General features: G+C 38.5%; 1 protein-coding gene across 1 annotated transcript in view; it reads right to left on the bottom strand.

Annotated features, from left to right (window-relative positions):
* The window catches only part of LOC127618454 (leucine-rich repeat-containing G-protein coupled receptor 6), a 111,276-nt gene that overhangs the window by 27,051 nt on the left and 58,551 nt on the right, over window positions 1-25,674 (bottom strand). The window contains exons 3-6 of the mRNA XM_052090906.1: window positions 12,874-12,945; window positions 9,451-9,522; window positions 5,247-5,462; window positions 4,663-4,734 (exon numbers count right to left, since the gene is read on the bottom strand). Of these exons, the coding sequence (XP_051946866.1) occupies window positions 4,663-4,734; window positions 5,247-5,462; window positions 9,451-9,522; window positions 12,874-12,945 (432 nt within the window). The remainder of the gene's footprint in view (window positions 1-4,662; window positions 4,735-5,246; window positions 5,463-9,450; window positions 9,523-12,873; window positions 12,946-25,674) is intronic.

Genomic DNA, 25,674 nt, shown 5'->3' with positions numbered 1-25,674 from the left:
AAAATGTGTTTAAGATCATGAGAGACATCATTTTAGTAAAGTGTGCCCTGAATTTTGACTGGGTTTTGACTGGCTGTTGATTTAATGCATTCATTCAGTGTGATTAATTAGATAAGAAATAACACATTAAAAAAACATTCACACAATTAATAATGTTGCCGTACTGTAATAAGGAATTTTTCTACCAGCGAAACAATTCCAGCTTGAAGTACCACTGTCATGTTTTTCAATATCTTAGTCAGCAGGGGGCAGTTAGTGCAACTCCAGCTGTACAGGCAACGTGCAGCTGTGCAGGAAACAAACCACTCTGACAACAGACAGAACAAGATGAGGACGCATTCTTGCATTCAACACAGCTGGACCGAGTGCAACTCAAAACGCAGGAGTCTTGAAACTTGTTTTTCTAAGTTTTATACTAAGTTTAAATTGACAGTGTCCTAAAAATGCTGTGTGATATGCTAATCTGCTCACAACAATTGTACAGAGGGGTTATCTGAGTTACTGTAGCCTTTCTGTCAGCTCGAACCAGTCTTGCCATTCTCCGTTGGCCTCTCTCATGAAGTTGTTTTCGTCCGCAGAACGGCGGTTCACTGGACTCAATTCTGAGTAAACTCTTAGTTTCACACACAGACTGTTGTGTGTGAAAATCCCAGGAGATCAGCAGTTACAGAAATGCTCAAAACAACATGTCTGGCACCAACAATCATGCCACGGTCATAAATCAATGAGATCACATGATTTCTCCATTCTAATTGTTGCTGTGAACATTAACTGAAGGTCCTAACCCATATCTGAATGATTTTATGCAAAGCACATTGCACTGCTGCCACACAATTGGCTGATAAGATAGTCGTATGAATAAGTAGGTGAACAGGTGTACCTAATAAAGTGGTTGGTGGGTGTACATTACAGTGAATAGGCCTATATGATGTATTTTTGACTCCTCATGCTTGAGCCTTGTGAAGCCAGTGCACACATATTTCTGAAGCTCATTTACAGATACTCCACTAACATAACTGACAATTCTGCTCTAAATGTAATGTTTGTGCTTATGTTAAATGGCAGTATAAATTCAGAAACAGTGCACCACTTTTATTTCATAATTATACTTTTTTGCGCTTTATTATCATGCATTAACACACTGACATAATGGTTGATGTATGCAGTTATGAAATCTGAGACACTTTCCTAAAAATCCACAACACATTGTTAAAAAGAATACAGCACATTTCCAGGTGTAAATGGCCATAGTGCCTGTTAATACAAATAAGGGCTGCACAATTATGCCAAAAATCATAATTGATGATTATTTGCATGATTTTGTATTTCCGATTATTCATTTATATTAAAATACTTCTTGTGGTGCAACTGCATGACATATTATATTCCTGAATTGCTTGATTGCTTAAAAAACAAGTATTTTCATATTTTGTTTACATTTTGAAGAAAGGATCCACAGAAAGTGGGCAACATAACAATACTAGAATACTAGGTTGTCTTTTCTGATATAATAATTGACTACTTCAAAACAGATGTTCTGGTTTTCTATTGCATTCATGCACACAGCGGACCAAACAAATTAGTAAATAGTAATTTTGACACTACAGGACTAAATTAAATGATGTAATTAACACTTTTGATGATTAGTTAATCGCAGCAGCTGTAATTGTAATCTTGACAATGTTTTTTTTTTTAATAAGTGTGCAGCCCTAATACACATCTTAATACCAGGGAATTAAATGGCACACACACAGTGGGAGAGTGGGAGAGAAAGAGGTAAAAACTGATGTAATAGGTTAAAATTATTTTCTTGTTTCATTGTTTATCTTTCAAAATGATGGACAGCATTTGGAATCATCCGTCATGAATTATCATCTTTCTGAAATTGGTAAATAATGGATAATTTTCAGTTAACCCAACCCCTACATGTAATTCATTTGATAAAACATTTTAAACAATCGATAGCCCTAGTTTGTACATGTGACCACTAAACTAAAAACCCCTACACTTTTATAACTGATTGACTCATACATCATTGTCACCATTTTCAAGAGTTCAGATCTAGTGTGACTAACATTTTCTCCTTGAATCAAATCTCCTTCCTAAAGCCAAATCTATCAAGCTACAGAATTTCCATGGGGGTAGTACAGCACGGTTCATGGGAGAAGTCTCAGCGCACCGTTTCTCACTGATTGCTCTCAAATGAAGTGTTCAGTTCAGTGTGCAAATCTCAAGGCTGAAATCCTTCTTGTAAAGAGGAAAACGTCATCTTTAGCACTTCAGCAGGCTGTTTAAAAGCAGGTGTGAATGTCTCTGTATCCTGGAGACCACCATGACTTCAGCATATGCCTGTTCCTTTAAAGCCAAGCTTTCATAGCATGGTCTATATAATGTCTTTCATATATTACATTAGCAAGAATATGCTGGCTGTGGTTCTTAGGCCCCTTTAAAATTAAAGAATATATTGGGCCTATTTAACTTTTTATTTCAATCTACCATCTTGGTGCTGTTCAATAAGTTATACAGCCTGAATCATGTTAAGAATGTCTACTATTGTTCAGCTATGATATAAAAACAGTAGCCATTTATATCTGTTAGTGCTTTTCTCTGACACCAGTGTAATTATGGTATTAAACAATTCAAGTTACTTGTAATTTCAAGTAAACTACAGTTAAAGTACAGTCACCAGTTATGGTCAGGGGCAGATCTAGAAAGTTATTTATGAGGTGGCAAGGGGGTGGCATGGGGACTTCGAGGGGTAGCATAACCAAAGTAATCGCCCATGCATAGTTCTTCTGAATTAAGATATCAAGATGCATTGCAATAAGTCACTATCAAATAAAAAATGCACATGAATTTGCGATGCAGTTGCATATCTACATTGAGGTCACAAATGAATAATTGTGCTCCTGTTTTCCAGCATTAAAAGGAATTTATTGCATTTTTGGCATTCTTACATAACTTAAATATTAAATATAAATCTCCAGAGCACTGAGACATTTTCTATGATCCCTGGTGTAATTAAAGAGGGTTCTGAATTGAAAGCAGCATACAAAAACTCAAAAACTTATAGTTACTCAAATACTGCCCTTGTGACCGCTTCCTTGTGTGACAATTACCCCCGGTTTCCTAATATCAAAATAATCACGCTTCAATAATTATATCCTTTTTTTTTTGTACTCGGAAATGTTCACAAAAAATCTTTTTACCTTCTACTTTCATTTGGTTGTAATTGCAACATGTTAAATTGTGCAGGGCAAATAGCATGGAGTTTTGTGAATAAAGCGCAATCTTTAATAAGCCTAATTTACATAGAAAGGAGGCATGTTTCCGTGGAAAGGTATGACAATGACTTCATTTAAATATTGAAGACGCAGCATTGATTGTGCCTGCTAAAAGTGATTGCGGGTGGTTAGTAAATAAGACGTGCAAATGTGCCGCAACTGTTTAGTGAATCTGCCCAAGAGTCTCCGACAATGTATCTGAATTAATGCATCTAATAATCATTCATTGAAGACCTGGAAGCAACTGAGAAATACACTTTTTCCATGTATCTGTCCATGTTGTTGTCATTATTATCATGGTTGAGAAAAAATGAACTGGGTTCCCTTGTTACAATGTCTCTCACATCATCCGCTGGTCGGATAAGGTGTATTTTGCAACGCTAAAAAATGTGACTGTATTCTAGAAAAAAAGCCAAAAAACAGCAACTCACAAGTGACCATATTTATAAGCAACTTTCTGAAAGAACAAGCCCACAATCACTAATATTAAGCAGACTTGGCAACAATGCCCATCAGATGCAGAATCCAATATTTGGGATACCAAATGGCAGATGGGCAGATGGGGTGGCAATGCTTTATCCTAGGTTGGCAGTTGCCACACCATGTCAACCCGGTAAATCCAGCCCTGGAAACAGTTACAATCTATCCTTTTAAACAAGTAGTTTGATACATTAAAAGTTACAATCTAGTAGTAGTAGTAAAACAAAGTCTATAAAATCTATCAAATTAGTCAATGTTGCTTTGTCAGGTGGTTGGGATGCTTAAACAAACAGAGCAATATTTTTATAATGGCACATAGACAGTTTTCACAGTTTTCAAGGGGAAAAAAATCTACGAATGGATTACGAATCAGTGTCTTTGCATTTTTAAACCATGATAAGATAAAGTATTTTAACATCGACAAGTTACACACTGCAGCTTTTAGTAGCATCACTTTGTTTAATTAGTTACTCCCCAACACTGGTATTTAATGTATATGTGCTTTGAATGGATTATTTCAGAAATCATACCACACTGAGGTCATTGCAGGGGCACTATTGTTGCTTACACAACAGAAGATGAAAGTCTGCCATAAGTCCTTTGATTTTAATGAGAAGAGAGTGTGTTTTTAGAAAACAAGGCACTGCAATTACCATGTGTATATCTCAACCACTGAATTATTGTGTAAAGAACAATTTTCTTTATTGTCCATACAAAGCGGAACCACTGAACATGCGTAAAGTAAAGCTAGTTTGTTGGTAAGTTCATTTCAGCCCTTTCCATAATGAATCCTCTAAGATGCCAAGATTAAATAACCGAACAGAGTCTGCTTGTATTAAAAAACAGGAAATGCTGTTATGTTGTATTTAATCTTTTACAAAGGGACAATCTTACTTACAGGGTCTCGAGGCTGTGTAGTCCCTCAAAACAGTTCTGTCCGAGAGTCCAGATCATGTTGTTATGAAGATGCCTGAACGTAAAAACATTCATTAGGATTACAGTAAACATTAAAACAAACACCTGTTATGCAGCGCACATTTCTTCAAATAAATGTAAACCGATGGCGGCTGAGATATAAACCTAATCCACACTATCATTCCACTGCTTTTAATTGAAAGAGTTTTGGATTCTTGTGGTGTCCGCTCAAACCAAGACATGTGTTCCAACTTCCTTGCCTTGTTTACTAATATCATTCTTTCCAACTGACACATGCTCAATAGTTAACATGATTTACTCAAATAGAACATGCTCCTTGGATATCGTTGTTGATCCTGGAGGCCAATCAACCAATCACATTTTTTAGGTTCGTTATTCAAGAATATTTCTCTAAACCTATAATTTGCCTCTGTTTCTAAGGGTAAGTTATGGTTGGGGTTTAGGTGTAGGAATATCGTTTTTGGAATATTGCTAACAAAGGATCTTGATCCAGAAACATGTCCAACTTCACATAATCACATAATGTGGAAGGGTGTGAATACGTACAGCACAACCAGGTTTGAGAGGTTTCTGAAAGCATAGTCTGGGATGTGGGTGATGCGGTTAAGGGCGAGAGTCATGGCCTGTAGCGAAGAGAGGTCATTGAGCGCGCTCACTGGGATCTCTTTCAGGGCATTGTCATCTAGCCACAGGTGGCGCAGGGACAGCATACCTGAGAAGGTCCTTGCCGGAACCTCCATGATCAGGTTGGCATCCAGGCGTCTGTTTTTGGTGAGGGGAACACATGTTTTTCAGTTAGAAACTATCAGATGAAAGTTTATTCCTAAACAAAATGTATGATAATTAAGCAGCCATTCATCAGATGCTTTAGTCCAAAGCTATTTACAGTGCACTGATTAAATTCCCCTGGTGCAACCTAGTGTTAAGGGAATTCTCTTGATAGCTTTTAGATTGCCCCTCGGTGGATTCAATCCAACAATTTTTCAGTTACCAGCCTAGACCTTTAACCACTATGCCACACCACACCCATTATGATTGATGTCTGTGCAAGAATCGAGGAGAGGAAGTCAGTCATGTTTACCAGTCACCAGGTTGTGGCTCAAACCCTCACCCTAAATATTTGTTCCATGTCAAAATAACAGGAGAAATTAGTGAAAATGAGCAATGACAAACGGCAGGAATTAAGAGATGAAAGCCATTGGGTTTTTATGGAAATCTATTATTGCTTTCAATTAGCCCTTTCTCTGTAGATGAATCGCTGAAAGACGTCTCTAAATCTGTGCCAACAAGGCACTATACACTACCCACCCTCCATCAAAATATACTTAATGTCCTTTCCTAACTTCAGCCTTCTTGTAATTTTGAGGCCTGACCTGGCATGACGTGTTATTTGTGACCAAGTCAACGGCAACATAGTCCATGTCCTGTCACGGAATCTACCCCTTTCTTTTATTTTCTAAAAAACTACCACGCCCCACAAAGGTTCATAAAAACTGATGAACAAAGGAGACAACAGTTGTTGCTAAATAATAAGATATGTGCTGTGGTTTGTGGTCGTAATGTTACTGTTTTGACGATAACATAATTAAAATATAATTTCATGGCTTCTTTTGATTCTGTCTTTTGTTCTTCTGTTGAATGGAATGCACAACCACCTGAGTGTTTTAGTTTTTCCACAAGTGATTTATATCTGAGTGTTTTACGAAGCTATCTTTAGTTGTTCCAGCATGGACTTGTTTAATGACAGTTTTGGCACACCTGCAGCACTAAACATTTGAGAAAATAGCATCAGGAGCTCACAGGTGGAGTGCTCTGCTTTGTGGATTTTATGTTTGTGAATTTAAAGCTTTTGGAGAAACAATGGTGCTAAATCACAACAAGTGGGTTTACAGAGGAATATTTTGCAATCACTATATCCTGGCATACACAGGCTGACTAGGCAAAGAAGCAACACATGGTCTGACCACATGAAGGCATTCTTGAAAATGAGCTATTTCTCTTTCATTTTGCCTGTGCTCATATGTTGTAATAAAACACCAATTTATAATTTCATGGTTTGTAGCTTTTGTGGCATGGTGAGTTGATTTGGTTTAAGCCACCAAGTAATTGTTGTGCTATATTGACTGGGAACGCTTTAATACAATCTTAAATCAACTGTTTTGCTCTGATTTTTGGCATTTAAACAAATAAGCTAAACTAAAGATTAAAACTGGGAAGAAACAAGCAGAGGCTGCTGGAAATAATTGAAAGGATAGGTGTAAGGAATTCTCACAAATATAAGAATGGGGTGAAGCCTCTTTTTTTGCAAGCTGGTTGTTCACAGACCTTGACATCTCCACAACTAAGATGAATGTCCTCCCTATGTCAACATGTTAAGCCTTTGATATAATGAATGTTGCCCCCTGGAATCAGTGGGTAGAGTGGGGTTGTGTGCTGAACCACAGTGCTCAGCAGAGTTGTGATGTATGATAGTAGCAGAGCATGTTGAGTTAGCCTCAAGCATTTCCTGTGCATACCCCCCGACCTTTCACATTCAGTCATTTTGCACTGGCCACACCTCACCTACCCTCTGCCCTCCTCAAACTTCGATTACTAAAGCTCATGGTAATACACAGAGATCATCAATAGACGAGGAACTTAAACATAAAGCACAATGCCATTTGGCTTGATAAACGCACCATATTCTCACACTATGTTTTCCATCCTGTGTACTCTGCTAGGTAGCGGTGATAAAAAAAAACTAAGCACTGATATCTTGGTGGAGATATCTTAAATATCTGGCTTAAGATTCTCAAGACCATTGTATTGCCTTTGGTTTAAGGTGATTTTTGTTGCACATCTTTAACTGGATCTTTATCAAATCTTGCTTTCATAGACCAAATACTGGGAGGGTGGTCTTGTCATCAAAGGATGGTCTGTGCTGATCATAGCAAGTATAATCTACAGTCCTAAACTCTAGTAAAGAAACAAAAATGAGTTTCAACCCCAATCCTCTGTCCTGCTCCAACTCATCTTCCCTCTGTCTACATCGGGCGCCAGTGGACTTTAGACCTTACAGCCCTCCCAGTGGTTAACCGATCTCCGTCTTTTCATTACCCTAAATTACTTGTTTGTTAAGAACTAAATGCCTTTCTACTCAGGAACTCAGGATAGACATCCTAGTTGAATCACTGCATATATTTTGTTATGGGGGATTGAAAGTGAGCGTAAGTTGGCTGGACGTATGCCAGATCTCTGCCTCACTACAGGGAGGGTCTGGACACAGTCTGTGAGCGTCTGGAGCCTCTTCTGGAACCAGGCATGTCTTCCATGTGGAAAAAGCTCCGTTGGTGGCAAAGGAATTAAATTTGTACGCCATGACTCTAATGAAAACATCCTCACAAAGGTAGAAGGAAATGAGCAAATGGATATTTACATGGAATTATTCATTTGGAAAAAGTGGGGTGTGCGGCTGCACTCTGGGATGCCGACTGGCATCGGGAAACTGGACTAATTGAAAGGAATCGAGAGGTGGATATGAGTGGGGCAGATGGACGAGGCCAGACAAAATCCCAGACAATATTTGGATTCTGACCTTTTCATGGGGAACCAGTTAGGAAGGGGCATGATTCCGATTAGGAGGGAAACATTTGGAACTAAGGGAAGAGGGAAGAGTAACTTATGGAAAATTGGGCTCTTCACAGCTCATTGAATCTCTCAGTGCTCACTCAGGAGCCAGAGCGCAGTGTCTGGCAGTTCCCTCATGAGTTCCAGATGCACAAGCAGCCCTGTAAAGGTTTCTCTGTTTGACTGTTCTGATATTAAATGTGATGTAGTCACATTTTCTTCCTCAAGCATTTTGACTGACCTCTCTGGAATATTTATCTCTGTTGTAAGTTATCTTAAATCTTATAGTTTGTTGAGAAAACCAATACACCTAAATCTGCTAAATTCATTTTTAATTTGTATTCATCTGGATTGTACAGACCACACAGAAACTACTAAGACTATTGTTATTTCTCTGTTCATTATTTGTTTGATTTGTCTTAAATAAACTACATGTTTGCATGTGTTCTATGTTTTGTTTATGCCAGTGATCGAAAATTGAGAAGAAAACATATCACCAAAATTCTGTACGTGCTTGACACTCGTACAGCCAAAGAACACCTGTTTTACAACTGCCATGTGTGTCATAAATTGCAAACATGATCCTCCCTGGTGGGGAGTTCTTGATTAAGGGCCCAATGGTCCTAATAGGCATATAAATAACTGGGCTTACTTGCATCAACTCTATTACAGAGAAATGCCAAGAGTTACCTCATGGCTAGATTACAGTAATTGTCCAAATAGTCCTGCTGCTAGAGACTGGGTGCTAAACTGATTATTGTGTTATGCATGCTGCTTGTGCTAATATTTAACATTTGATACATGAACTTCAACAATGGTCATGGATGTATTTTGTGGGTGAACAGTTCCACTTTCCTTCAGACATCTTTAAACCTATTGTTTTTCAAATTTACTTACTGATGATTAATATTATCCGTTGTTGTATGATAAAGGGATATTCAAAGCACAATAACATTTCACATGAGATTAATCACTAAAAGTTAATTATGTTGTATTCCGGCTGTTAAGCTTGGAGTTGTGGTCAAAACTAGGAGGATTACACTTGGCAAGCAGACCTATTCAGTGTTGCTTAATATACAACATTGTTCCATTTAAATCTCTAACAGCCCAAGTTTGTTTGAGATCACTTAAAGTTTATACTTACAGAGAGAGCAAATTGGGTAATTCCCATGGGTCTTCACTGGGCAATCTCTCCAACTGGTTATTCTGCAACATCCTGCAAACAGACCATTAGTAAATTACAATTACAACTAGATTTTTGTATGCTCTTAAGAAAACGTGAGCGGTGCTTGTCCATGCAAAAGTTGCCACCATGATACTAGAGTGTTTTAGATGGTTACCAGGACACTTGTTAGGTGTCTCCTAGGGTGTTCTTGGAGATTCTTAGGTGGTTGCTTACTGGTCAAAATCAAAAGAACTCACTCCAAATCACCATGATTCTTATCCCAAGCTATAGCTTGGGTCCCTGCTTTAGTGTAAGTCTATGAATTCTTTACATCTGTTTTAACATCCACTAGGTTAAAATATCAGCTCTGATCACTTAAGGAAGTTATAGGACACCACTCCTCAAAAAAAATATTTTAGGTATCATTTAGGTCAATCTGTGCAGGACAAATTACACACTGCCATGTTAAATAATTAGGAATAGGTATTCGACCAAAACTTTAGTCAAAAAAATTGACTGCTCACTTTTGGGGGGTTTTCTACTGTGGATAGTACTTAGTACCTGGTACTTTTTTTGTACCACCTTGGTCGAGTTTCCAAGCGAGCCGAGCTGATACTAAATGTGACGTCAAAACCCTGCAGATCATTGATTGGACAGAGAGAATCGTCACTACCAGCATAACTGGATTTGGGAGCAAAGGGAGGGAGTGTGCCCAGGACTCGGCCACAGTGGAGGATGGTAAGTTTTGTTACGTTAACTCTATATTCTGCTTGAAAGCTTCACTTTATTTAGTTAACCAGCTACTGGACAGCTTGCTTCTAAAACAACCAGGCCAATTTAACTGTTACACTTGTGTAAAATCACCATGCAACAACTGCTTTATGCAGCACAATGAGCTAGTAGCTAACAGCTAGCGTTCGTGTTATTGTTTATGGTGAGTAATGTTTGTGTCGCATTTAAGATGATGTCACAGCAGTTGAGGCGGCACAACAATGACGCTCAGCCTATAATCCCACCCACGTTGAGGCGGCACTAAACTGCAGTGGAAAAGCAAGCTCAGAAAAGTATAGCGAGCAGAGTCAGGTTGAACCGTAACGTGCAGTGGAAGAGTGCCATATGTATGCACAACAATAGTAAAAGTGATTCCTGCCTTAATCATTGGTCATGCTCCGATGATTACTAAATAATTATATATAACTTAATGACTACATAATCATAATCATAACAGCAATGGGTGGCCTTCAATTTTATTAAGGAAATACAAAAAGTCACGACTAGTCATTTTCATATGTGTAATTTGCTGGGTGGTGTATCAGAATTGTTTCAGTTTGTCATAATAAAAACCTAAAGGATTTTTTTTCAAGCTTGTCAGCATGGCTAGCACTCAGGAGTAAGAGTGGGCCAGTTTACTGCAGCAATTTCACCACAAGGTTATCTGCCCTAACAATCAGTATAGAGATATGATTTCAAGCACTGAGTGGTAAAATGTTCAATGGACACACAAGAACATAGGAGGGGCAAAAAGACTGAACAGGAGGAGAGGAACTGCTTGGGTGGGCCAGTGATGTCATGCTCGCAGGACTCGTCCAATAAAAGGCTGAAAAAGAGAGGAAGTGGTAGAACAATGACGCTGAGCTCTTTGAAAAAAACAAATTATTCCAATGTGAGAGCATGCGGTCTTAGACGCTGGGCTTTAATTACAAGGCAGACAGCTTTATCATGTCCAATCAAATGAAACTCCTGACATTTGACCTCGTAGCAGAGAATTGCCTGTGTTTGGGTGAATAAGTGCGCCTTTGTGGCCAGGATGCCCTTATCAAGGAAATCATGGTGCCATTACAGCCACTGTGAGCATAGACTTCAAATGTCCAGCAGTCTTGATATTATATTATGAACAATCCTCTATTCTTCATTGGAATGCCACAAAGCATGTATTAATTTATCATTTACATGTAGGATTGTCATATTTTGACTAGCAATTTATCTACATTTCTGTAAGATTTTGAACATTCTATTGATCAAAGATTGTATTTAAGTGCTACTAAATGATACTGTGCCATTACGTTCTAAATGCATTTAGATGTTGTTGTTGCTTCTCAACTCATGTCAGATGTCACGTCCTCTTCATTATTTCATTTGAAAGGAAATATCACTCTTATTTTAAGGTAAATATGTGTTGTGACGGGGGGAAAATGTCCTTGGCTCATCTGAATCTGACTGACTGTTATAACAATACTTCAATCAAACAAGGGAAGGTCACATACTCGTGCCTCAGACAAGTTTGGTGGTTAAACAGGGTAGGTAGCAGCACACAAAGAAAGACCTTTAACTATTGTAATACCCAACCCACTCCCTGTCTGCACTGACCACATAAATAAGATCTCTGACAATTGACACGTTTCAGACAGACCTTGTTTTTAACCACAAGATTCAGAGAGGATATAAAAATATCCAAATGTCTAAATGCATGTCCTTGTTAACCTACTGAAATAAAGACCAATTAACAGTCAAAACTAATATTTTTAGATGGTGCACTTACTGAAAATGTCTTGGCATGGGATGAAGGTACAAATAAGAAAATTTAAGCTGTTTCATTTTCATTTCTTGGGGATTTGGCAGGGCAGTTTCTTGAGGTGTTTAATCAGTCAGGGGATTGTTGAATGGCAATATCGAGCCAATACAGCTTCCAGGACAGCACAGAAAGGTGTTTGGAATCATGGATGGAATCGGGTGTGGGATTGTTTTGGCTGATTGTTGGCATCAGTGAGGGTGTTCCATGTCTGGGCTCGGTGGAAATGAGACAGATACCTATGCCACTCTATCAACTGAATTAAACATTAAAATTATTATTTTCACTGGAAAATAACCCCCCCCCCCCCCCCCTCCCCACTCTCTCTATGTGTCTCTTTCTCTTTTTTTAGAGTGAAATTCACTTAGAATGAATTGTGGCCATTTATAGCATGGTTTATTTTCATGTGCTGTCTAAGTAGTTTTAGTGCCCAATACACTAAAGGAAGTATGTAAATCAGCTAATTATGCAAACAGGGACAAATATATATATATATATATATATATATATATATATATATATATATATATATATACAATTTGATCAGCACTATGCTGCAACTTGTGCAACTAGTTCTGAGTGCCCAGTTGTGAAGGATGAAGAAGACTTCCACAACCTGGCATACTTTACTGGGACTGTACAGTATCACTGTGACCACAGTCACCTAAATCATCTTGAAAATGCTGAAAGTGTGCTTGACCACACTGAACATCTGGATATACTGTATGCCCAATAATGTTTTTCTCCATCATCTGATTAAGTACTGCTGCTACGATTAACAGAAATGTGCACAAACCTTCCTTTTTTAAATGCCATTTCATTTTGTTACTTACAGGACTTTGAGGTTGTAGAGGCCTTGGAGTACAGGGCCAGGGATGTGTCTCAGGTGGTTGCCCGAGAGCCTCCTGTGGAGGGACAAAAGAAGTAATTTGGTTAATTTGCTGTCCAACACATTGATGACTTTAACAGACAAATGGGAATCTGGTGAATTCATAAAGGCATGTGTGTGTGTTCAAGTGATTATGACGAAAACACTCAAAACCTGATGGGTCTCCTTGGACGCAAGAACCACAGCAGCTGGGGTTTGAATCTTTCTGGCTGCTAGTCGGCAAGTTTATAATTTAGAAACAAAAATATCTCTTTTGTATGATCTCCAAACATGTCAACATATTTTGAAAGGCAAGCCAAGATCAGAGAGTGCTCTTATCTGCTTTGGCCCACATGGCAACATAGCAGTGCAACTAAATTTATATTCAATGACCAAAGATAAAATGGATACAGTTGCTATTGAAGTGGAAAATATACTCTATGGAACAGTGTTAGACCTTATTTCTCTTTACAAGTACAAGCTTGCTATTGTTTGAGGGCTTTATTGTGTAGCCAGGGTTTAAAGAAATCAAAACAAAAGGATTTGGGATCTTAAAACGTACATATAAAAAAGTTTCAACAACCATTTACCCAACCCTTCTGGTACCACAAAAACATGCGTTTTTTTCAGAGTGCATCACCTGATGCCAAACGTCATGTTTGCCTGAAGCGATGACCATACAGTAGCAACAGTATGCTGCTTGAGAACTATATAAGATAATAAGAAATAAGATAATTGTTGTTTTAAAACAGGTTTTCCAAACATTACCCCAGTCTACCATTGGGTGTCAAAACAGACAGTCTTGTCCTAACCTCACGCCATTGGTTGAGCCAATGTTACTGTGTAGGGCTGACCGGAATGCTCAAATGAATGGCTTTCTTATAGTTGTCTCTGCATATTAACCTGGAATTGAAAAATATATTTTAACACCTAAAAATTGCAGGCATCACCATTAAGATAATTGATGTTTGGTGTCAAAAGTTGTGCAAATCCTAAAAAAAATCACTGCTGGAAATTACATACAGGAAATTTGCCCTACACTGGCCGTATCCAAGCAACATGGCAGATAACTCTGACAGGACTCGAGACACGAGAAAGTAATTCCCGGAGAGAGTCAGAGTAAATATCAACCAGCTGTAGATTCACCCATCCAGACTAATCAATTTGTTTATCAAACAAATCACTTAATAAGCATTTGTGCCTGTTTGTCCTGGGTGGCAGAGTTTGAGGAACATGTTGAGGCATCACAAGGTCCTCAGGGCTGAAGACCACCCGTACCTCTACATGTCTCAAGAAGTCACTCCATCCTGCTTGAGTAGCCTCATTTTCTCCCTGTTTGCCAAATTGTTCCTTTTGTGTAACGAGACAAAATTTTGGAGAATTGCGGCCAATCTTTTAGCATGCAAATCAGCTTAGCTAATATGATGGGTTCGACATCTCTGGCAAAGAAGCAGCCGTGTTGTATGCAACCACAATAATGGTGGCATGAGCCCAGAGAACAGAATGAACACAAACAGACACACTTACCTAACCATCTGCATGAGGATATTATATAGATTTCTATTCTTTTTTTATATATATAAAGCTAAAGCTATGTAATTGCTGCACTGCTGAAAAAAAAAAAACCTGGTTTGTTGGTCGTTGCTGTTTTTAACTGGTCTAGCTGTTCTTGCAGTCTGGCCTAGCTGGTCTTAGCTAGTTTAAGCTGGTCTCCTAGTCTGATCGGTAGAAAAGGCGCCAAAATCCCTCTTAAACCAGTAACAAACAGACTAACTTGGATAGGAGACCAGCTAAGACAGGCAAACTAGCTTAGGCTGGTTTAGCTGTTTTATTCTGTAGGGATAGACTAAAGCCCAAATATACTTTGATTTTGAGACTAACATTCATCGACTGCGTACATTCAAAATAGCCTGTCAAAATATACTCCAAATGACTCCACTGCTATGGAATGGACTTTTTCGTTTCAGGAGTTTAGACCCATAAATATTTCTTCACATTTTCCTTCAGACTCAAGTTATACAAATGCAGGTTTCTCCTGACCTCCTCGCACATGCGCTCTTGACGTGCACATCCACTGTTGTTGGTTTTTTCCCTTCGTCTCCTGATGTTTACAGGTCGTGGCTAGAAGGTAACCCTCCAGTCAGCCAGAGGGTTACCTTCTAGATTCTCGTGTAGTATAGTCTGCGTGTAGCATTTCTTTGTGGCAGCAATGGCTCAAATGTAAATGTTGCCACATTTGTGAACCCACTAATTAGTTCAAATAATTCCAGGCGCATGCGCATTCTGCATGTTAAAAGACAGTTAAAAAAATCGGGCTGCTCGCATTCATGGTGCGTTCAGACCAGAGGCGTCGAGAGCGTCAAATTCGACTGGAAGTCATTCATTTTCTATTACAGCCAGCGTCTCTCGGCGGCGAGAAGCGGCGCGGCGAGTCTTGGGCGGTGTGGGCTTCAGAGGAAAGTTCAAGTGCAGCCAACATTATGTAATGAGCTTTGACGCGGTACGGCGGCAACCTATTGGAGTATAGAAGTGCTCCTCTCTAGCGAAGGCTAGAGACCACAAAAGTGTAAACTTTGGTTCCCACCAAAAATTTGTTCTGAAGACAAAATGGAGGAGAAACTGATTATTGCCATGGCGGGTTTTACCGTAATATTTGATCTGTCCCTGTTTGCTTACAGGGATATAAATAAAATTAAAAAATTATGCGTGGAAAAAGGTGTCTGAAATTGTTGGTGTGCCAGGTGAGTTGATGAAGTGGATATTATGGTTTATATAATATTATTTAATAATATTTCTTGAGGATATATGCTACTTGTGATATGTCATCAAAAAGATACCGGTCGACATGTCTGGATGTTTTGTGGCCCCTTTAAATATAGTTAAAAAAACCAAGCATTCTCAACGAATGTTGCCGCCTATTTCAAATACGTCAGAGCGTCCACAAATTTTCGATTGCATTGTTGGCAGGGCAGCCAGAGCAAATTTTGTCACTCACGCCTCGCCTCGTCTGGTCTGAACGCACGGTCAGTGCTGGAGCACACTGTTGATTACAAGATTTGCGTCATGTGTCGTGCTCAGTGTTCACGTCTAACTGAAGTATACTTTGGGCTCAACCCTAACAGAATGTCCTAACCAGGCACAAAACGGCAAGCGATAAAAGCTCTTTTACATGTAAATCGTTCTAACCAGCCACAATAAGCAATGAGCTAACATTTTGTCAAACACTTGGTTTGTGTTTCTGCGCCGTCACACTGATAGACATTTATGCATTTGGCAGACGCTTTTATCCAAAGCGACTTTCAGAGCCCTTATTACAGGGACAATCCCCCCAGAGCAACCTGGAGTTAAGTGCCTTGCTCAAGGACACAATGGTGGTGGCTGTGGGGATCGAACCGACAACCTTCTGATTACCAGTTTATCAGTTATGTGGTTTAGACCACTACAACACCACCACTCCCTGATAGACCAACCACATGTCATGTCTAATGTCATGTAACTGTTTCACATTCAGTGTGGACAGACAAACTGCTTGTTGCAGGAAACAACAAGCAGTTTTATTTTTTTATAATAAAAAAAACATCAATTTATTTATTAAGTATGTACCAAATGAAGACTTCTCTGTATGTTCTCAAACCAGCTTAAAAAATAAAATAAATAAAAATAAACATCTAAAACCAGCCTAAGCTGGTTTTCTGGTCTAGGCTGGTCTCTCAGCCTGGTTAGGCTGTCAGATGGATGGTTCTAGAGGGGTTGTGGGCACGTTTTAGCTTGTCAACCAACAAAACCAACTTAGCACCAGCTTGGCCAGGCTGGGATACCTGCTTAAACCAGCAAAGACCAGCAAACCATCTTATTTTTATGATTATTTTTTATTAGGGAAGACTGCCAGATTTATCTCACTTCTGGAAACAAATCTGTTCCCAAACCCCAAGCTAAGTAAACCCACCCACATCTCACAGATCTTCACACTCTCTTTTACACACACCATTGTGCCAATGTGGCTTGATATCTCTGAAGCTTTAAAGTCTATCTTCATCTAGTGCCAGACCACTAGCTGTTCTTTAGAGTATATATTTGGTAAGGCCGTGTGCCACCACCCTGTCACAAATATTTGTTTTAGTAGATCAAGACACAGAAAGGATATAAGGAAGGAGGGGGACAGCAAAAATAAAAGTGTGAGATTTGGAGGTTGTGGAGCTTAGTGGTTCACCCCGTGTAAATAGGCCAGTAATGGTTTCGCATGCGTGTCATATGAGGTTTTAAGAACGTACCACAGCAAGCTGTTCTGCTGAAAGTCTCTGCCAGCTCTGCGGTCAACTTTTATCCCTAGTTATACTTCAGTCATATATCTAAACGCTAGAGCCCTTCAGATTTATGTGTTCACTTACATTAGAGACACAGAAGACTCTTAATGCTATTTTCCCTAATCCACTTGAGTCAACAACTTCTATATTCTTTTACAAATATTTGGAATGATGAACTTGTCATTATGACCGTTACATTTATACTCTTACACTCTTTACGTTTTGACGTCAAAATCAGAGAATAACTAGATTATTTCAAATCTCATATAAATGCGGGTTTCATGCTTTGTCTGATTTAATTTTTTTTTGTCTCAATGAGACAAAGGACATTTTTTACCCCTACTTCCCTTGTTGAGATCCCTAAAGATCTCAACAATGTCACAAACTGTTCTCAGATTTGCCCAAATAGCAAAGTATGCATTTCAATATCAATTAATGTATTACTCTTGTTGTTGCATTTGTTTCTTATTTAAATTGTCCAGAGTAATTTAAGGATGATCTGATACAATAATTAAATGGAACTTAAACTCTTTTAAGTCTTCTGGACTATGAAAGAGCAACATCTTAGCAATGTTCAACTGGATGGAGGGCTGGACTGGTAATCTGGCATACCGGGCATTTTCCCGGTGTGCCGACGCACTTTGGGGGCGATCAGTGGCGGATTGGCCATCAGGAGATCCAAGCGGGCCGGTGTGTCAGCCGCGAAATGTGCCGAATGGGCCGTGATAAGCTATAATGAGCCACCACATTATGCAAAACGGCGCCGCGATATGCAGAAAAGGACAGCGAACAACCCCCCAACCTCCCTGTCCAGCTCTTACTGGTTGTATTTGATTGCCATTTTACAGCTATCCTGATATCTAAGAGACAATGTGTTTAACAGAAACTCTTTGAAACATTGTCTAATGACCTGTGCCAGCTCACAAGTCCTTGCTCCAGGTCCAACATTGTATTGTATAAACTACCCTAAACACTCCACTCTACTTCAAAGAATAATTGAATGGTGAGATTATGGAAGGTGTGAATGAGAATAATGTGTTATTGGTGGCAACCATTTCAAATGCTCAAAAGGTGTAAAACTCAAAAACAGGTTTTCAGAAAACATAATTATTGTGATTTGTTGGACGCAAGTTACACAAGGCATATTTACTTGCTTTTTTGTGTTTAACAGCGATTTCCAGCATCTTTCCAGATCAAACCAAACAATAAAACCCCCATCAGATGAAGCGTGAGCTGAGCCTTTTCATGCTGCCACATTTACCGCAGATGTTTGTTGAAAATACGTGTCAGGACACATTTGGTTGTCCAAAAGTGTAATCACAACCTACTAACAGCTCCATTGTTGCAGTTCCAGACCGATTTTAGCATCAATTGCGACCTCATAAAGTGGCAACCGCATGTTTATTGGGAGTAGTTTATGAGACTTGGCTACGTCGCAGATAGCGTGTGTGAAAAGGTGGAGGCCATTGTCCTCAGACTGTGTTGACAACAAGCAGCACAAGTCAGAGGCAAAAAACTCTGGGATGGCTGGTTAGTGTTAGTCCCCCTGAAACCCATCTGTCTTCTGTTAGCTGCCTCATTGGGGGCCAAAATACCGTAAAATTTTAATCATACTCCTCTTTTTATTTTTGCATTTTTTATTTTGGTTTATTTGTGGAGAGGTAATTGCAGTTGCTACAGAGAGAAGATTTGTTAGCAGGAAAACAAAAATAAGGCCTTGATAGGAATTCTTAATATTTAGTCTGTTTCCCTTAAACCTTGGCCATATCACTGGGGAATTTGAATTGTGAAGGGGTATGCTCATCCAAAGGACCACATGGAATCTGTGCATGCAGAATTCTGCTGATTTCCAACACTTTTCATTCGTGACATTTTACATATCCCCTACCCCATACATATTCATTTATTAATAAATGTTCTGGCTAATTTGATTGTCATTCTAGCAACCAATGATAATGATGTACGCCCACTTCCATTCAATATACAGTTGAGCTAAAAATATTTGGAAACTTAAGCCATTCATTATATAACAAAATATCAAACCAACTGTCATTTACTTTAAAGAAATATAGCACAGACATCATCAACAAACTTATAGGTATAATTCACCCAAAAATACAACTTCCCTCATCATTTACTGACCCTCATGCCATCCCAGCTGTGTATGATTTTCTTTCTTCTGCAGAACACAAATGAAGATTTTTAGAACAATATTTCAGCTCTGTAGGTCCATATAATGCAAGTGAATGGTGACCAAAAATGTTTAACTCCATAACAACATAAAGGCAGCATAAAAGTAATGTACAAGACTCCAGTAGTGAAATACAAATCTTCATAAGCGATATATGTGGGCCAAGTCCATTTTTCCTTTAACTATAACTTTCAGATTCTTCTTCTTTTGTTTTTGGCGATTCACATTCTTCAGGCATATTGCCACCTACTGGGCAGGAGGATAATTTATATATATAAAAAAAGACTATATTGATCTGTTTCTGCTACATCATACATCCACATAAAACACCATGAAACCAGCTGATTAGAGGTAATTGCAAAAACAACTTTAGTGATTTGTGAATTCAGTTCTGTGCCTTGTATCTTTTATTTGCAGGTAGAGAATAATATTGTTTTTGTCTTATGCAATGAAATTCATACATTTTTAGGTGTGACTTAACTGTCCAAAAGTTTCCAGATACTTTTTGGCCAACTGTATTTACAATGCTATCACTTGTCCAAATTGAAAGTGTTTAGCACGTGGGAACTTTTATGACAAATTTGTATTTATTCACATTGCAGTACACCTTATGAATGAAGACCAGTGAAAACATCTGTTTTGTATATGAGGTTTTAGTGTGCCTAAATGTTACATTACTTAGAGAGAAATGCACACTACGCCCTTGAGCTCGATTACAAAAAAACATTTCACTGTCAGTCCAGGTATTAAATTATTTAATTTAGCAACTACCGCAAACATACAGCAAGACGTTGCCAAATATAAACCTGTACAAATAGTTAAGCAAATTTCTTAAAACTGCATATGTACCACATTATTGAACAATTCACTCTCAATTATTCTCCAACTGGTGAAAATATCATTGGTTTTAGCTCCATAAGAACCTAAAAATCACATTAGTTTCCGATGATATCGATTTCATAGCACGATGGAAACATTTCCGAGACTAAATAATTTTTTATTAAATCCTGGCCTGAGGAGGATCTCCAAATGGAAAAATGTACACGTTGTGACTGCACTTCCTCTCGCTTTGAAACCCGAACTCTCGCCAGCTCCCTGAAAGTGACCTTGTCTTCATGGATATGTATTCATCATCACAATAAACTCTGACCTGCGCGGAAGTAGGCTGCGCACGGCCCCTTTAGATTCTCTTGTAAAATGTTTGATTGATTTTATGGCATTTACACAGATCTTTATCGCAGAGCTCACGCTCCTTCCCATGAGGGCACTTGTGTGAGAAGAAAGATTAAAAAACCTTTGATATGTCTGTGCTGTCATACATCTCCGATAAGAGTAACCAAAAATGAAAATTGCATGAAAACAGATAAGATTTAAGACTGATTCTTTCACTTTCCCAGTCCTCATAGCACTTTCTAAAATACCATTAAAGGGAGAGTTCACGCAAAAATGATAATTATATCATTATTTACTCTTTGAGTCTTTTTATCAATGCAAGACAATGTACATGTATCATTCTGTCTAACATTTCCTTTTGTGCATACATTTCATACACTTATAAGAATGGCTGTTTTGGCTAATTTGTAAAAGAATCCGTGAGGGGACCAAAAAACATTGAATCTAATCTGACATGAAGTGTGAGAGATATTCAGACAGCTAGAGTCATGGAACAATGAGAATCAGCTAGGCAAAACGCTGTTTGATACCATGTTTTGGTTACTAAAGAGAAACAAAATGTGGGTAGCTGAGGTGAGGTTAAAAATGCAATGGCCACTTGTGAAAGGCGTTGATTGGCTGCATTTCCATCTCCCATCTTTCCACATGGCATTATCTCTGATGATGCAAAGATGAGAGAAGAGAAGCAGTTATCTGCAAACACATGGGTCGGGTGTGGGTTTTTACGTAGGCGCGTATCTAGGTGTGTTTATTTGAATCCAACATTGTGACTGTGATATTACACTGCTGTCTGACAGATTACAACATTGAAGACGCCCAAATATAATGAACCGAATGTGAAACCCAAATGATACCCTTCATATATGTCAAGGTAAATATATATTTTCATGTTCAAAGATCCATTTATATTCTGTGAGAAAAATGATTGGTGTTACATTAAGACAAGTTGCTTAACATATGTAAAAAAGTGACTTTTACTCTCACCTAAATGATTATTAGGAACACCATACTAATACTGTGTTTGACCCCCTTTCGCCTTCAGAACTGCCTTAATTCTACGTGGCATTGATTCAACAAGGTGCTGAAAGCATTCTTTAGAAATGTTGGCCCATATTGATAGGATAGCATCTTGCAGTTGATGGAGATTTGTGGGATGCACATCCAGGGCACGAAGCTCCCATTCCACCACATCCCAAAGATCTATTGGGTTGAGATCTGGTGACTGTGGGGGCCATTTTAGTACAGTGAACTCATTGTCATGTTCAAGAAACCAATTGAAATGATTCGAGCTTTGTGACATGGTGCATTATCCTGCTGGAAGTAGCCATCAGAGGATGGGTACATGGTGGCCATAAAGGGATGGACATGGTCAGAAACAATGCTCAGGTAGGCCGTGGCATTTAAACGATGTCCAATTGGCACTAAGGGGCCTAAAGTGTGCCAAGAAAACATCCCCCACACCATTACACCACCACCACCAGCCTGCACAGTGGTAACAAGGCATGATGGATCCATGTTCTCATTCTGTTTATGCCAAATTCTGACTCTACCATCTGAATGTCTCAACAGAAATCGAGACTCATCAGACCAGGCAACATTTTTCCAGTCTTCAACTGTCCAATTTTGGTGAGCTCTTGCAAATTGTAGCCTCTTTTTCCTATTTGTAGTGGAGATGAGTGGTACCGGTGGGGTCTTCTGCTGTTGTAGCCCATCCACCTCAAGGTTGTGCGTGTTGTGGCTTCACAAATGCTTTGCTGCATACCTCGGTTGTAACGAGTGGTTATTTCAGGCAAAGTTGCTCTTCTATCAGCTTGAATCAGTCGGCCCATTCTCCTCTGACCTCTAGCATCAACAAGGCATTTTCAGCCCACAGGACTGCCGCGATACTGGATGTTTTTCCCTTTTCACACCATTCTTTGTAAACCCTAGAAATGGTTGTGTGTGAAAATCCCAGTAACTGAGCAGATTGTGAAATACTCAGACCGCCCGCCTGGCACCAACAACCATGCCACGCTCAAAATTGCTTAAATCACCTTTCTTTCCCATTCTGACATTCAGTTTGGAGTTCAGGAGATTGTCTTGACCAGGACCACACCCCTAAATGCATTGAAGCAACTGCCATGTGATTGGTTGATTAGATAATGGCATTAATGAGAAATTGAACAGGTGTTCCTAATAATCCTTTAGGTGAGTGTATATTGTCACTGAACAGAAATATTTACTTTGTGTATAAAGTTGTACCTTTTTCTACTCACTATAATGTAATGTAATGATTTCAATTATAATTGATTTGTATAGTGCTATTCACAATAAATACTGTTTCAAATAATATCTTAGAAATCTCAGTGAGTAACTCAAAGGCAACCATGTCAAGGAGTCTCCCTGAAAGATGATATATGAAGCCATGTTTATTTTTATTTAATTTTTTACTGTTAAAAATATGGCTTTTAGTTTGAAAATGTAAATGTCCAGAAGCACTTGCCCTTTGTTTGTGCAGAAGCGTCCCATCTCATTATTACCTTTTACACACACACACACACACACACGCTGCAAGCCCTTGCTAGATGCATATCACTATATGTACAATTGCAATATTTAAAAAAATCTGATATATCTTGCAGCCTTATTTAATAATAACGAATTATATAATTGTCTGGCTCAGCTCACACACTGACTGTGAGTTTGCTGTTGTGCCATATCTTTCAATATTAGCCTCTTTGTAAAGCATGCATTACATTGTAACAGATTCAGAAAACAATCCATGTTGAAATGTGCCACAAAAACCATTAAATCACTGAAATGATCAGGGATCTGTTTCAAAACACTTCAGCTGCTCGTTTCTAACGTTGGGATCCTTTATAAGGATTTGCTGAGCCGCAGGTGCTACACACAGCCGGGAACACCAAAACATTGGCAAACTTTCTCACACATTATCATTAGCTCTACTAGTGTTCAGGAGTAATAGGATCTGTCCTGCCTCCCTGTATTGCTTCACCATGACTGGTTGGGCCAAGTTTCTGATCATCCAGTAGGCATTGTTGACGTTCAAACGTGGGCGGTCATGATGTGGTGGTGTTGATGTTTTTATTTGCCTGAAAGTTGCGTAAGTCATTTTTGCAGCTTTTTAAATAGATGGTCTTTTTGGACTGGGAAGGAAGTTTTCTGAAATTTACAGTATGGTAAATGGTAAATGGTCTGCACTTATATAGAGCACCTTTTTTAATCTTAGAGGTTACCAAAACGCTTTACACCGTGTCCCACTCACACACACATTCACACTCATACACCAGTGGAGGCAGAGCTGCCATGCAAGGCGCTAGCCTGCCATTGGGAGCAACTTGTATGTTTTCATATTACATCAAGCAAATTCTTCTGAAAATATCAAGGGAAATTTCATCCCTCATGATCTATCCCCTTTAAAGCTGATGCCTTTTGACTTCAGAGAAACATGTTGCAAACAGTGCATGACTTGAAGCTACAATTGGCCTACAGCTAGACTGTAAAAAGTCAAATCTTTATCTTCTGTACTTTTGCAAAAGCAATTTCAATTACATCACAAATTAAAGCATTTCAGATGGAGCCGTCAACTCATTATGCACTCCTGTTCATGCCCATTCAAACATGTGCCCCCTTATATTTTTGAATGCATCTCCCAAATACACACACATACACATATATATATATATATATATATATATATATATATATATATATATATATATATATATATATATATATATATATATGCCAATACAGTATGAGTATTCACCCAGACACATGTATAATTAAAAACTATACTAGACAATATTTTTGTTTATGTCTTACCTTGCTAAGGGGAAAAAGTGACCACTACTGGTGCCCCCTCAAAAAACAAACAATAAATAAATAAACTTTTTTTTCTGCTTCTATAGGTAATGCAAATTAGATCAAAGTATAGTGGAAAGGCTCCAGGTACAGGAGAGGATACAGAAATGTGAAAAGTTTCACTATTAAGTTATTAATAGTTTACGTAATAAGTTATTAAGGCAGATGTGTCAAAAAGCTTACTTGGAAGCGTTTGTTCTGAAGAAACCTCTTTTTCCTCCAGTCTACACTCAGTCAAATTATCCATCATTAATTACAGGATATTATACAAACCCGGAACTGTAAAGATGGTTTAATCACACTTCAGTCTAAACACTGAATAAATGCTTAATGACAGGGATTAAAGATCAATGAGAATCTGAAAAGAAGCGAATTAAAAGAGAGGAGAGGGGAGTGGTGTGCCTCGGGAGAAAATCTGCAAAAATAGTTGGGTGGCAACCTTCAATCTAGATATTTATTTCACTTTAACTGCACAGTGACCATAGAGATGCACTTAAACACTTCTCAGAGTGGTTAGTAACAGTCCTCAGGGTTAAATTAACTTACAAACATACGGTGCGATGGCTTAATCAAAAATATAACACATAATGGGCCTCTTATAATATTACTGTGCACAGAGTGATTCATTATAGAAATAATTCATTTCATTCACAATATACATACATTAATATGGTCTTCTCACGTAAAATACAAATTATTTGCCACACGACTGCATACTTACTATGTCTGTGGTATTATTTTGGTAATATTGTGTGTTATAAGTATAAGTACTGCTTGTAATATGTTGACTTATCACATGACATATAATGTGTCTGTGCAGTTATATGGCGGAAGAAATTCGTGCCACTGTACTATGGCAAAATATGTTGATTCTATTCAGAAATAAGTTCATGCCACCATTCTATGGTGAAATATGTTCATACCACTATTCTATAGCACAAAAATTTCATGTCGCCATTCTACAACAAAATATTTGTATGCTTCTGTTCTATGGCCAAATAAGTTGTCTGTAGATGCATAAACAGCCGAAAGCCTGGGAATCAAGGGTGTAGTATATTTAAATACAGTAGTGGCAGTTTTGGTGCCAAGTCCTGTCACAACCTGTCTCATTCTGAGCATCTGCTAGGTGTTTTTTTAATGGACCTACAGTACTTATATTCAGAATCTAGAAGATTGTGTTTGATGTGGGTAACCAGATTTTAAGACTTGCACCATTCACTTTATGGGATTACAC

This window comes from Xyrauchen texanus, chromosome 25 (genome assembly GCF_025860055.1).
Source record: "Xyrauchen texanus isolate HMW12.3.18 chromosome 25, RBS_HiC_50CHRs, whole genome shotgun sequence".
NCBI lineage: Eukaryota > Metazoa > Chordata > Actinopteri > Cypriniformes > Catostomidae > Xyrauchen > Xyrauchen texanus.
Note: the sequence above shows the minus strand (reverse complement) of the source record. Positions and strands in the feature narration are given on the sequence as shown.